Raw genomic sequence first — 14,037 nt, 5'->3', positions numbered from 1 at the left:
TCATTTGGGTACCCATACTGGGTGCTTTAAAGTTTAGGCTGTCTTTAAATGTTGTCTGCAGCCCTGAGTGAGTCCTGGTGAAGTTTTCTAAGAGCTCCAGGTTGCCCATGACAGTCAGCATGGATTCTACCCTGGCTTCCAAGGACAGCTCATAACTCAGAAGGACAGAAGTGGTGAAAGTACAAAATAATAATAATAATAATAGTAATAATACTGATCCTCTTGAAAAGGTAAACAGGGGACTTTTTTATTTTATGGTGTCATAAGGAATTGGTGAATCCAGACATGAAAGCAATGGCTGATACACAGCTGATAAAAGGAAATTTTTATTTCTAACCAGCTCACTGCTGTGGGATACCGGACTCCAAGAAGGTACAAAGATTAACACCAGGGAAAATAAAATTACCTAGAATGATCACCGCTAATGCTAGAATGCATTTCAGAAGAAACATCAACACAAAAATCCTAAATCTACAAGTCTTTTATGAGAAGACAGTACTCCATGTTAAATGATCTGCAGCTGGTCACCCTGGAAACAAAATCCCAGAACCTGGAATGGCAATTTCTAAAACTAAGCCTGTATTCCTCCTCAGGATGAGCTGTCCTAACCAAGCTCAAAAAAATCTTAAAACACTTGTCTTCTCCAGTTAATAGTGACAGAGCAAAGAACTTAAAAGCCTTGAAAGGAGACCTGTCAGAAGTCTGATTTAAGTCTACAAGTTTTTCTGGCAGAACAGTTGCTTCCATGTGAGGAGTGATCACATTACTGAACCTGTTCCACCTGCTCTCTCCAGAGGAGGCAATCAGAGACAACCTGCTCTGTCTGAGGCTTGGAAGGAGCCTTGGCGTGGTGCTCCTGCGAAACTTTGACTTCTAGAAGAAGAAAACAACGTGGAGAAGGGGGCAAGCGAGGAAAGGGATAGGAGAAAACAAAGACGGTCTGCTAGGGAATGTGAAAGATGGCAGAGCTGAGCTGAGAGGAGTGGTGTGGAAAAGAAAAGAAAATAAAAAAAGAAAGAAATACATTAAAAAAAAGGCTGCAAGCTGTCAGCCACTCTTGGCACCATCCAGCTGCGGTGGGGTCACTCAAAGGACCGCATCTTACGGAGTGCAACATAATTCAGATGATGCCGGCTGAACAATGCCACCGGGAAGGCAGGATTTCATTGTTCCCTACCCAGTTCGCACCGCTTTGCTGCGAAATCTACAAAGCAATTACAACTAATTAAATTCCGACTTTATTAAGTGCGATCAAACCCCCGAAGACAATCCACCCTAGAACCAAGCCTGCACGCCGAGTGCCAGGCGCGTTAATCACCCGCAATTAACCCCCGAACACATCCTGCTGCTCTCCGCGCTCGTTCTCCCGGCGGAGCGAGGCGGGGAGGCGCCGCTGCCCGGGGCGAGGTGCGGGGGCTGCGCTGCTCCGGGTCCGGGTCGCTCCCGTCCGGGCCGCCGGTCCGAGCGGCGGGCGCAGCCCCAGCCCTTTCCGGGAGGTGCTGAACGGGGGGCACCGGAGCCCCTCAGGGGTGTCCCAGAGTTTGCCCCCGGAGCTGTGTCCTCGGTCGGGGCAGGGTACGGGCTGCTCCTCGCTGCGGGCCGCACCTGGGCAGCAGCACCGGGCCGGGCGCGGCCGAGCTCTCCCCGCCCGTCCCCGCCCTCACGGCGCGGCCCCGAGGCTCCTCCCCGCCCGCCGCCGCCCCACGCCCCGGTGTCCCCGAGCCGGATCGCGGCGCTCCCCCGCGGTAGGAGCAGCCTGGGCCGGGCGGGGCGGTTCCGGAGCCCCGGCAGAGGCAGGGCCCGGGGGCGGCCGCGGTGCCGCCGGCCGGCCCCCTGAGGAGGCGCGGCGGGGCTGCGGCGGGCCGGGCCGGCAGGAGAGGCTGGGAGCCTCGCCCGGCGGGAGCGGGCTCTGGCTCTCCTCCCGGCTCCCGGGCGGCCCGGGGGCGCGGCCATGTCCGGAGCCATGAAGTTCAGCGGGTACCTGAAGGTGCGGATCGGGGAGGCGGTGGGGCTGCAGCCCACCCGCTGGTCGCTCCGGCACTCGCTCTTCCGCAAGGGATACCAGCTCCTGGATCCCTATGTCACCGTCAGCGTGGACCAGGTGCGCGTGGGGCAGACCAGCACCAAGCAGAAGACCAACAAACCCACCTACAACGAGGAGTTCTCGGCCACGGTCACCGACGGCCATCAGATCGAGCTCTCCGTCTTCCACGACACCCCCATCGGCTACGATGACTTCGTGGCCAACTGCACCTTGCACTTCCAGGAGCTGCTGCGCTCCGCCGCCCCCAGCGACACCTTCGAGGGCTGGGTGAGTACCCGTGCGGAGGAGAAGCCTCAGGGAGACTCCTCTGGGAATGAATGGAGGGCGCTCGGGGAGCCGGGGCTTGTCCTTGCATGCCTGTGCCGCAGACACGCAGCCCGGTGTGTGTCTGCAGGTACACAGGTGTGCTCCTTCACGCGTCTGTGTCCCTCTGCTTCACATCTGCTGTTCCGTAGGACCCTAAGGACCCTCAGCTGTCGTAGCTTGAGGGTGAGAACGCTGTAGTCTCTCCTGTGAAGTCTCTCCTCATGTTTGTAATGAACGGAGACAAGATCTGTAATACGTAACTTGCAAACGACACCAGCAAATTCACACAAAGGTGTTTCCTCCCTCCTTTCGCTCAGCGCACAGAGGCGCACTGGGAGACTCGGATACCTGGCTTGGATGTATTTCTGCCCTGCTCTACACATGCTTGCACAATAGTTTGATGTGTGCATGCGGATTTCTTTGACTTCTTAGCAGAATGGCAGGACTAGTCTTGTGTCTGTTATGTACACCGCTGCTCTGGGTCAGTGCAGTTTCACTCTGAGCTAATTCTAGGTTATTTCCAGGTAAATGTCACTTGTAGGCAGCCCAGAGAACCTCATTTATGGGTTAGTCCTGATGGTGACAGAAACAGTGTAGTCTCTAAAGTTGTACCTTTGCTTCCAGTCTTGTAAAGGAGGACAAGGTGACTGCATTGATCCAGACAGTTTGCTAGTAAGAGTTAGTTTAATAAAAAAGGCATTTATTCTGAGTAGAGAAGGTGCAGAAGAGCTGAGAATGTTCAAGGCTGTGATGGGTATAAACTTTCTGAGGCCGAGAAGTTCAGGATATGCGGTCAGATAACCACCACAATAAAACCAGATGTTGAGGCTGATAGCGTAGAGAACAGATAAACATCTTGATCCTATCACTGGGGAGGATGCTGGGACTTTCTGCTCTCTCGGTCTGTGGCTGAGGTGTGATGCTGCACCTTTGGGGTGATAACAGGCAATGATTAATTAATGTATATTGGGGCCATTTAGTTAGGTACCTTATGGATGAATGTGAGGTTTGTGCAGTGGAGGTGTTCTCTCTCAGACAGTCCCTGATGGGGTTTTTGGGTCAGACAGAAAGGTCCCAGCAATTCTCCGATGGCTTAGCTGAGGAGTTCCTCCTGACAGCCCAGCCACAGCTGAGGGCATGAGCTTTGCCTGGTGGATGCATGCTCAGCTTCCCAGGCTACCTGTGCCCCTGGAAAGTGTCTGCTCTGCTCCTGGGATTTGTGCTAAACCAGGTTCAAATACAGAACAGACCCCACAGGCCAGGCAGAGGAGTGAGCTTGGGGTAGAGCTATGTGTTTTTGAGGGTTTTCTTGATATTTGAGTTGCTATTGAGAGAGGCCCAGTCCTATAAGGAGGCTGGAGTCCTGGTCACACTGAGCTGGTGACATGGGGTGGGACTGCTCTGCTGCAAAGGTGGTGGCCTTATTTACATTACTAAAATACCTGTCATAATACTGCTGCTGGTGTGGATGCACGTACATTTCTTCCATTTGGTCCATCCTGCAGTGCTGATTTTTAGGGCAGATGCAGACTGTGGCCTGAAATATTCATCTGGTGGTGAGGGAAAAGTTTCTAATCCTTGCAGGATAGACATGTGTTTTCTGAACTCCTCTACCTGTGAGCTGATGGGTACAAGGGGGTGGGAAACCAGTGAATTCTTTTAACTAGATTGATGTAAACTGGTTTTATATCTGGGCAAGTAGACAGAGGTTAAGAGCTGCTGCTCTCCTTTTAAATGAATGTCTGAAATTTACAGCTGGGGTGGATTTAGAGGGGAATGAGCAAATGTTTGCCTTCTGTTGCCTTTCTCTCTCCCCTCCCTTCTGATTTGCTTTGTTAGCATCTCGCATAGCGTGCAGCCTGGATCACATGATGACAGGGAACAGCATCTTGCCCTGATAATTTAATATGTCTTGATAAATCCAGCAGGGCTGTCACGGGAGTTTGTGTTATCAGGAGGAGAGGAAATGCTGGTTTGTACTAACCCAAGGTCTACGAGCTGCTGGCACAATGCAAAACACCACAAGGAAATGTACATGATTTGAAACACCTCCACTCCAAAATCCTTCATTTCTGTCCTTTTTCCATCCCCAAAATAAAAGCACAGATAGGCAGCTAAGGAGTGAATCTTCCCAAGTTTAACCAGGCTTATGCTCACTTGGCTGTGCACAATTTTTCATTTTTATTTGAAATAGAACTTTTATGTTCACTTTTCAGAGACAGGTCAGACAGTATTTTGGTAAAATCCAAGTGATTAATAACAGGCAAACAGGGCAGTTGGCTGCTGTCAGCTCTCAGGCTCATGCTGCTCTGTTTATAAACATGGATTTTCTCCTGCTGGGAAAAAAAAACAAAAGAAAATATGTGATTAGTTGTAACATTGTTCAGCACCTTTTGTGAGAACTGTAGGAGGTTTCAGCGAGAGGCAAGGAGGAGCAGTTGGTGTGTAAGAGTTGGTGCTTCCCAGATGACTTGCAGGTACATCACTGCAATTATGACCTGAACACTTATGCAGATGAGTAAGTGTATGGACGTGAGCTGTCTCATCAGTAATGCTTATACACCTGAGTCATCCCACTGGCTGCTGGGGCAGTGTTCTCTGTTCATGGTTTGCTTTAAAATTCATGTTTCAGAGACTTCAAAACTGACCCTTTGTCCTTCCAACCACTTGGGTTGTTTTCCAAAGTCTTTCTAATAAACACATTAGCATGGTCTGGATATCTTCTAATTTGTGAGTTTGTTGTTACACACATTTGACTAATTTTCCACAGATCAAATTTGCAAGAGCTTATTAACTTCCAAGATCCTTCTTGCTGTTTCCCCTTTCTTATATTAACTTGTCAGGTTTCAGCAAAGCAGTTTTTACCAACATTGTCAGTTAAATGCCATCGTGCCTTCAGAGTGCTGAGCACCATCTCCCCAGTGCCATGTTGACTCTGGTAGGCATTGCCTGTGTGGGTGTGAGGTTGTGCAAACCTGAATGGTTGCATTTTACCCAGGTGTGCATGACCAGGTGCAGGGAGGGAGCTGGGCTGCCTGCTCTCTGGAGCTGTTTGCTGGGATTTACATTGGGGCTGAAACTTGCCTCATGAAAGCATTTAATTCTGCACTAGCTTGTGCTAGGATCTTTTTACTTCACATATGCACCTTTAAAAAGGTATTATCTCCTCTTTGACTGAGTGCAGTTTAGAAAGCTGTCATATATCAGTGAAACAAATGGAGTACTCAGTATAGCTGAAATGGGAGATGTTTACAATACCTGAGTTTTATGTAGTAGCTGAAGTAATTTTTAACCTTGGGGAAACACTCTTTACAGATACTGAATGGCATTGTTACAAGGGAATTATTTATTCACGACTGTAAAAATTATTAGTCCCTGGGCGTAGATGCCATAATTTGTAAGACTTTAACAAGGAATAGACATTTAAACCTTGATCTTGAAGTAGCAAATCATGAGAGTACACTGAAGGAAATCACATAACAGATGGGCTATAAGATTAGTGAGCCAGTCACAACTTCCTGATGAGTTTGTTGCTCGTGTGCAGGAAGAGATTAAGGCAATTCTTGTGTGTTCCTTCACTTCAGCTCTTTTGTCTATATCCTTCCCTATTTTTTTTAAGGCAGAAATAATCATGTTTTACCCGTGTTTATATACAATTGTGTTTGTTGAATGTGAAGTTCAAGAGTTAAAAGATAAGTCACCTTCTCTTCAGAGCACCATGGCCATGAGAGAGAGGCAGGGTACTGCAGGTCAAATATAATATGTTTGCTGCTTCTTTTGTCTCCTGCTTGACTGCAGGGTGGGCAAAAGTTGCTTCAGGAAGCCAAAATACTTTATAGCTCTTGACAGAGGATTTTGTGGTGCAGTATTTTGTGTCTGTGCAACTGCAGAGATAAATTAAGCTTGTAGAGGTGGAATAAGTGGTGTCTCCATCCACAGGGCAGGAGCGGGCTGGGGTGAAGTCCATTTGACTTCTCTTTCCATGCACATGACAGTGATGTACACAGTGCTGATCTCTGGTCTGTGTGAAGGTCACACTGCCATAATAATTAGGCTTGAGTAAAATGAGCTCCTTCCCTAACTTTTTGGAAGCCTTAAGTTGTTTCTGTAATTGTTATTACTGATATGCAGTTACTATGTTGAATAGGACTCCCACTGCAGAAGGTAAGGTAGGTCTGAAAGCTACTGGAATTTCAGCTTTTCTTTCTTGCCTTTAGCATAAATTTGTCCTTTGGCCCTATGAAGAGATCCCCTCAAAATGCCACAGACCCATGCACCACGACTACCTGAGAGTGCCCTGCATCCTAAAACAGAGGCTGTGATAACCAAGGGAAAAATTGTTGCTATTTGTCAGGTGTTCAATAGCCTGTGGGGGTGTGATGCTAAAAACAGTTGTTCTGATGGAGGCAGATGAGACAGCTGACTGTCACAAAGAGCTGCACACGTACTGCCCTGTTCCAGCATCAGAAGTGGAGCTATTTGGAGTCCTGTTTCTTGCTCCTCCCCAATAAAAGGCCTGGCTGGCAGCTGTGAGAATCCTTGGAGAACATGGACACTTTGCTTGAGAGTGTGAAGATTTGACCCAAGCATGAGAAGAGCCAGTTTCCAGTGGCTGGGGCCAGTAGGGGGGTGTGGGACTGGAGTTCATGTCCTGGCTTTCAACTGAGTGCAGCAAGAGGTGGGTTTGGCTCTCAAGGTTTTCTGGGAGGCAGTGAAGTGACAGTGTTCCTGTCCCCCTCAAAGATGTCACTGCATTCATCGAGGACTGTGGCTGAGGGGGGAAATTCTGTGCCTGGGGCAGAGCCAGAATTCCAGGAGTGCAGGACAAGGCAGGACAGTCCAGGCAATCAGGTGCTGCAGTGACCTGGAGGGAGATGGTCACTCAGGTAATGGGCACTCTTTGGGTACTCTTGCCACCAAGAGCAGTGGCAGTCACCTCGAGGTGACTGGAATGAGGTGCTGGAGTACTGCATCCATCCCTGGGACCCCCAATAAAAGAGGAACATGGACTTTCTGGAGGGAGTCCCGAGGAGGCCATGAAGATGCTCCAAGGGCTGGAGCAGCTTTGCTATGAGAACAGGCAGAGTTGGAGTTTTTCAGCTTGGAGAAGGCAAAAGGGAAGCCTTAAAGCACCATCCAGTGCCTAAGGGGGCTAAAATAGAGCTGGGGAAGGGACAATGGCATGGAGAGACAGCAAAAGAGTAATGGCTTTAAACTGATAGAGGAGAGATTTAGATTGGATGTAAGGAAGGAGTTTTTGACAATGAGGTTGGCACAGGTTGCCCAGAGAAGCTGTGGGTGCCCCATCCTGGGCAGTGTTCAAGACCAGGCTGGATTGGGCTTGGAGCAAGCTGGTCTGGTGGAAGGTGTCCCTGTGCATGGCAGAGGGTGTGGAATGAGGTGGTCCTTAGGGTCCCTTCTGCTCTGTGGTTCCATCAAGCCCTTGTTGATGTGGTTGGCTGGAGTGGGGGGCTGCCTTTGATGCCAGGGGCACCTTTACATTCCTGCTGATGGTGTTGCTGCTGAACCAGTTGAAAGCCCTGGTTGGAGGGAGAAGAGGCAGCCAGGGCTGATGCCCACATTGCCTTTGGTCGTGCTAGAAGCTCGTGAGAAGGTGTTTGCAGACCTGCACCTGCAGCCCTGGGGGTGCTTTTTGCAGAGAGGCTGTGAGGAGGAGGAGGGGGCAGCAGGGTGACCGCAGCACCAGCGAGCCCAGCACCCCAGGAAGCTCTGTCCCCAGCCCTGCTGGCCCCACCTCACCCTGTTGGTGGTTTATATTTAGCTTTTTCCACAGGTCTTTTAGTAAAGCACATTTCACCCAGGCTGTCAGAGGCTTTTTGTTTGGAGTATTTTCTGAGTAATGATTTGGTTTCTGGCCATTTTGAGCTTATAGGCAATAAACTCTGCAGAATGGATTGTCAGGGGGACCATTTGAGCTATTGAAATGCCATTAGAAAGTCTACTGATTTACAGGGTAATTCAATATGAAAAACATATCCCTTACTGAAGTGAATAAGACTCCCACCCTTTCTTCACAAACTATCAAGGCTCCTTTGATGTTTTAGGCTTTAGCTATTGTGCTTTGCTAATACAGCCAGGAAATTGGGGGCCTTTTGTGTAACCATGGAGAAAAAGATGAACAGCAGAGTTGCCACATGAAATGAGTTACTGGCAGCTTTTATAAGGATTCTGGATCAGCCATTGCACCTTCTTGCCTCCCAGATTTCATCCTATTTAAGCATGCAGTTAAGACATGTCAGACCATGCTGCAAATTTAATTTCTGCTGGAGACAATGAGCAATCTTTGTTCTGATTGCCTGCTCCACCCCTGTGCTATTTGTAGGGCCGTGCTGGACCCAGTTTGGGGTTGTGGATAACTAACCTGGCGCCGTGTCCTGGTGGAGATCATCATGTGGCTGTTCCTCCGCCAAGCCATGCCCTTCTGCTGGCTGCTTGTGAGGGAAAGCCCTGCTTTAGAATAATGATATCAAAGATAAATGTGTATCTAGAACAAAGAGCATGCAGAAGTGTCCCATTAACATTGCTAAGCCACTTAGGGTAAGCCAGACAAGCAACTGTATTTCTGCAATGCCAATGATATTTTTGTGTGCTTTGATATCATGAGATGCTCTCATCACTTAGGGAGGTCAATTGCTGAGGAAACCATTCTGCTTTAATTTAGGAGCCAGCAGCATGAGCAGATGTGAGCCAGCTTTTGTTGCGTTTGAGCAATGCTGTGTGGGAACGAGCACCCCTCAGCAACTCCTGTGCTCTTGATACTCAGTGTCTGTCCTGGACCCAAGGTGATGGAAAAAATTGCTTTTTCGCTGCCCCTGCAAGACCTTTTGTGCCCTTGTTGTGCTGGAGCAGAGGCATGTGATCGATGTCCAGATCCACCCCACAGGCTGCCAGAGCAGTCTGACCGGCTGATGGCCCCGCTCCCTGGCTGCTCTGTCCTGGGGCTCCTCCAGTGTGGGGCAGGCTGCAGGCACAGCAGTTGTTCTGGTAACTTCCAGGATAATTTTTTGTCTGGTTTTCCTTGTGAGACCCACTGCATCTCCAGAAAGCCTCGTGCTCTCCAGCCCATCAGCGCTCTGTGTTCAGATGCAGCCCTCAAGACAGAGATGAGATGCCTGTGACCTGTGTGACAAATGGATGTCACACTCTGTGCTACCTCCTCTGAGTGCCACATTGCAAAGCAATTAAGCCCATCCTGGGGAAGATGCTGTCCTGGGCTGCAAAGCCACAGGAATTTTGGGATGTCAGGTCTGGGATAAGATTTTCATTTGCTGGCTGGAGCTCTGTGGCTCTGGCTGGGAATTTCTGTGCTCCATCATATGGTGTGGAGCTGCCCTTTGGGTCAGCACAGCTCACACAGAACTGAAACCCAGCTGCTGTCACTGTACTTACCCAGGAGCTTTGCCAGCAAAAAAAATGTTGGCAGGGGAAGATGGAGGAAGGGAGGGATGAATCTGTTAGATAGCATTACTTAAAGGCTTTTTCTTGGTGTTCACCTGCCCAGTTTGGTAAGTTTTGAGTTTTGTGAGTGAGTTGGTTGTATTTGTGTCAGTGATGCAGTGGCAGCTCTCCAGACTCCTTCCAGGAGGGATCTCCTTTCTGTGGAACAGGCAGGAGATGAAGTATTGCTGCAGAAACACAAGCTGGGCAGCTTTGGTAGCTGACTTCAGTTTGTGAAATGGGAGATAGAATAAATAATCTATTTTATTTAACCAACATGAGAATGCTATTTAGGCCTTAGTGGAATTTCTCTCTTATTTTTATTTTTTTTACTTTTTATTGCAGTACAGATATTTCTGTCAAAATGGGGAGAGGAGGAAAATGCATCCATGCAGGACACGTTTCTAAATGTGTGATTTGCTGTATGAGTGTTGCATGTCTGCTGTATGTTTAAAAAAAGATCAGTACAATCATTTGCAGTGTGAAATCACTTAGCAGATCAGTAGAGCCCAGTAATCTCTCAGAATGAGGCAGTAAAGGACAGGATGTGAGAAATAGGCTGTGGGTCTCTGCTGTCCCAGGACTTTACATCTAATAGTAAGAATAACAGTGACAGATTGCCTGATAATGTGCATCCAGGGGCTGAGGAGAGGTTTGAGCTGGTACCTCCAGATCTGACACTGTGGTGTTTTTCCTGCCTTTCTCTCATATATTCTGTGTTAGCCATTCTCAGAGACAGGATTTTTGACTCGCCAGCTGGTCTCACTTGGTGTGAAAAAGCATCTCACACCTCTCTAACACCACCTCTGGTTTCTAGCTCTCTCACACTCTGGTCTGCTCTGTGGTTTTTGTTTTGCCTTTGCTTGTTTCTTATTTTTTTTTAAATTCCTTGCCGTCAGTCTGCATTTTAGCATAGCATGGTCTTTTGCATTTTTTCTCATGAGTACATTTAATTTTACTCTGTCATGTAAGCAAGACATCCCTTGGAAATTAAATTCTTCATGTACATCTCCACTTGCTAAATTTAGTGTATTAAACCTCCTGTGATAAGAGTGGCATCTTAGTTTGGGAATCCTTTTGTCATTTTTGGATAGAAAAATGTTTGCCATCCTTCACAGCCTTATGGGTGCTGTAGTGGGTTCAAGCAGGACCAGTGGTGCTGGGTGCTGTGGGTGTGAGTCAGAGGGGATCATTTAGGGTTGTGCACTGTCAGAGGGATCATTTAGGGTTGTGGCAGCTCTCTGGAGCTGGCTGGCTCCACAGTCAGGATGGGAAAGAGGATGACAGTTTAACTGTGACAGTAAAAGTCAGCATGGGATGTCTGTGCTCCAAAGTGCTTTTATCTGACAAAATAGTTGCAAATCAATGCTGTCTCTGACAGCATTGGAGCTGGCTTGTCAATGTGTGACTTAGTTCCTGGAGGGATTCTCTCCACCTAGACTGGTCAGTGTGCTCACCCATGCTAAATGTATTCAGTTCTGGGCCTTGCTCCTTCAGAATAACAAAGGTTGTTTAAATCAGGAATGACTAATGCGAGACTAGCTTGTCCTGTTTGAATTCCTGCTTTGTCCTGCGTTTGCTTTCTTGGTAAACAAGGACATATAGCTTCTTGGCCTTTTCCCCAGGGCTGAGGAGCAGAGGAAAAATAGAGTTCCAAGTAGTGAAATTTGGGATTGATTTTCAGCATGATTTATTCTATCTCATATCCTTCAATTCTCTTAAATTCTACATGCTTTACATGTTAACCTTCCCTCACATGTAAACTGGCACATACATGAGCTTTCCATACCTCACTTCTTTCTGGCATCAATTTTTAATAACATCAATGTGAAAGTTGCCTCTTTCCTTTCTCGCTTGTTTTTAAAAAGTTTGCCTGTGTTTTCTGTGAGATTCCAGCAGAACAGGAGCCTGGTGTTTGTGTTTGCTTCTGGTGTTGTTTGTGAGGTTCACATCAGTGAATTCCCCATGGCTTTGATGGAATTACACTGCCAGCTTTGCATTGGCTAACTGGGAGAAGACCTGGACACATTTCCTTCCCCCTTCTTGCATGCAACAAGAGTTGGTAATGTTGGCTGGGCTGTACATTATTTATTGGGCACAGAGAGTGCCCATGGTGCTCTGAGAAAGGGGAAGGAATTGGCTTCTGTCAATGAGTTTATTATCTAGGTCATTCACTGACTGAGGCATCTCACATTAATGTATTCAATGAAAATTTATTCTCTGAGGCAGTTTGCTCCTGAGCCTGGAAGAAGATATAACCATGTGAGGAAACATTCCTGTGCAGTCCAAATCCATGGTGGGATTTGTTGTCAAAGCTGCTCATTGGAACACACTGCTAATACAGAAGCTACAGAGCTTTGTGTAGGGTGAGCCTCCATCTCCTAATAGGGCTTGGTGGGAGTATTGCTGCTGTTAATCAGTTTTCTACATGGAGCCCCATGCTTATCACTTCATTACCTGTTTACTCAGTAGCAGTAATAAGTCCAGCTTTGGGTACTTCCCAGGAACTGCTCACCAGACTGGTTTGTAAGGGAGGAGGATTTACTGGAGATGGTTGAAAATGACCCTGCAACAAGTTTTCTTTTATAGAAGTTTGTCCCTTTTTTCTGCAAGGGACTCCTGATGTGGCAGCCAAGAAGAAATGCTGGTTTATTTAGTTTTCTTTAATGTAATGGGATGTAACTATGGTTATTCAGTAGCTACTCTACAAGAAACTAAGCTGTTCTCAGCTTAGAGTGGAGCAGAACTGGGTGGAAAAGATAAGTCATCTCCCTATCAAAAACTGCCCTTGTTACAATAATCCTATCAATACCTAATGATAGTAACTCATTTGGACCAGGCTTTCAATTAGCTTGAGTAACATCTAGCCTGTCTTGCCAATAGAGATGATATTTTCCCCCGTTTCCTTCGTTCTAAAAAGGAGCATGTTTGCTTTCCTCTTGCTGAATGATTCATCACAACCTAAATCTTCAAATTCATGCTCATGTCCCAGAGAAGAGCAAGCTCTAGAGCTGTTCTCATGAGCCCAGACTGTGGAGCTTTATTCTTTCCCTTTGAGGGACAAAAGGGTATGATGTAGGCAAAATAAATGGTAAAGGAATAGATAAAAGTTTCTTTGGCACATTTGCACAGGTTGAGCCTGATTTCTCCAGCTCTACCTAAAGCACAGTGGAATCCCCCCCTATTTACTGTTAAGGAGCTGTCTCTGCAGGCCAAGACTCACTGTGTCCACATCCTTAGGGCTTGCCATCCTCTGGGAGTGACAGCGTTGAAATGAAGAGCAGACCCTTGGATTCTGGAGGATCAGGAATAAAGCATCAAAAATCCAGGCTGTGCTGCACATCCTCACAGAGTGTTTTTCAGCCCCTTGTAGACAAAACAGGTTCATGTTCTAGTATGATCCTCTCCATCTGGGCTAAAATAATACTTAGGAAGTCAGCCAGTGTAGGAATGAGTTTTGTGTTTAAATGTGATTGAGCACTTTTTCAGCTCTTTTGGGCTCTGGCAGTTTGTGCAGGGCAGATCCAGGAGGGCAAAAACTCAGCAGGTTTTTGCCCTCCTCTGCCCCATGGGCAGTCGCTGTGCAGCATGAGAGGCAGAGAGCTTCCTGCTTGAGTCTCTGCTTCTCTCCTACCCCATTTCACAGCTGAGCTTGCTAAAGAAACCATCAGTGAGGCATCAGTCAGTGTGGGGGGCTGTTCACTGTGGTTTTGGAGTCGTGCGAAGGCGCCCGTCCATTGTGCTGCCTCTGCACGGGAGCGGTGGCGGCCGGAAGAAGAGGCGGGAGCAGAATTTTGGGGCAGCTGGGGCCCTTAAGCTGCTTTTGGTCAAAGCTTGATGCCAGCATGGCTTTTCCCTGTATTTTTTATCTATCAAAGGACTTGGTTAATGATTTATCAGTTCATAGAATCACAGAACAGTTTGGGCTGTAAGGGACCATGGTAGGGACCCCTCCACCAGACCAGGTTGCTCCAAGCCACATCCACCCTAGTCTGGAGCACTTCCAAGGATGGGCCAGCAACAGCTTCTCTGAGCAAATTGTCCCTCACACCCTCATAGGGGGAAGAATTTCTTCCTAATCTCTAATATTTACCCTCCTTCAGCATGAACTATCATCAACCTTGTGCTTCCCCAGCATTTTCTGATGACTATGGTACCAAGCCCTGTTCTGAGGTTACCTGTGCTCCTGTGGATGGGTGTTGGGAGTTGTGACTGCTCTCCTCTCCTCT

At 47.8% G+C, this 14,037-nt stretch overlaps 1 protein-coding gene across 1 annotated transcript in view; it reads left to right on the top strand.

The window, feature by feature from the left end:
• The first annotated feature begins 1,951 nt into the window (after positions 1 to 1,951).
• PRKCH (protein kinase C eta) overlaps positions 1,952 to 14,037 on the top strand; it is a 114,293-nt gene continuing 102,207 nt past the window's right edge. The window contains exon 1 of the mRNA XM_058806332.1: positions 1,952 to 2,311. Within this exon, the coding sequence (XP_058662315.1) occupies positions 1,952 to 2,311 (360 nt within the window). The remainder of the gene's footprint in view (positions 2,312 to 14,037) is intronic.

This window comes from Ammospiza caudacuta, chromosome 6 (assembly GCF_027887145.1).
Source record: "Ammospiza caudacuta isolate bAmmCau1 chromosome 6, bAmmCau1.pri, whole genome shotgun sequence".
Taxonomy (NCBI): Eukaryota; Metazoa; Chordata; class Aves; order Passeriformes; family Passerellidae; genus Ammospiza; species Ammospiza caudacuta.
Note: the sequence above shows the minus strand (reverse complement) of the source record. Positions and strands in the feature narration are given on the sequence as shown.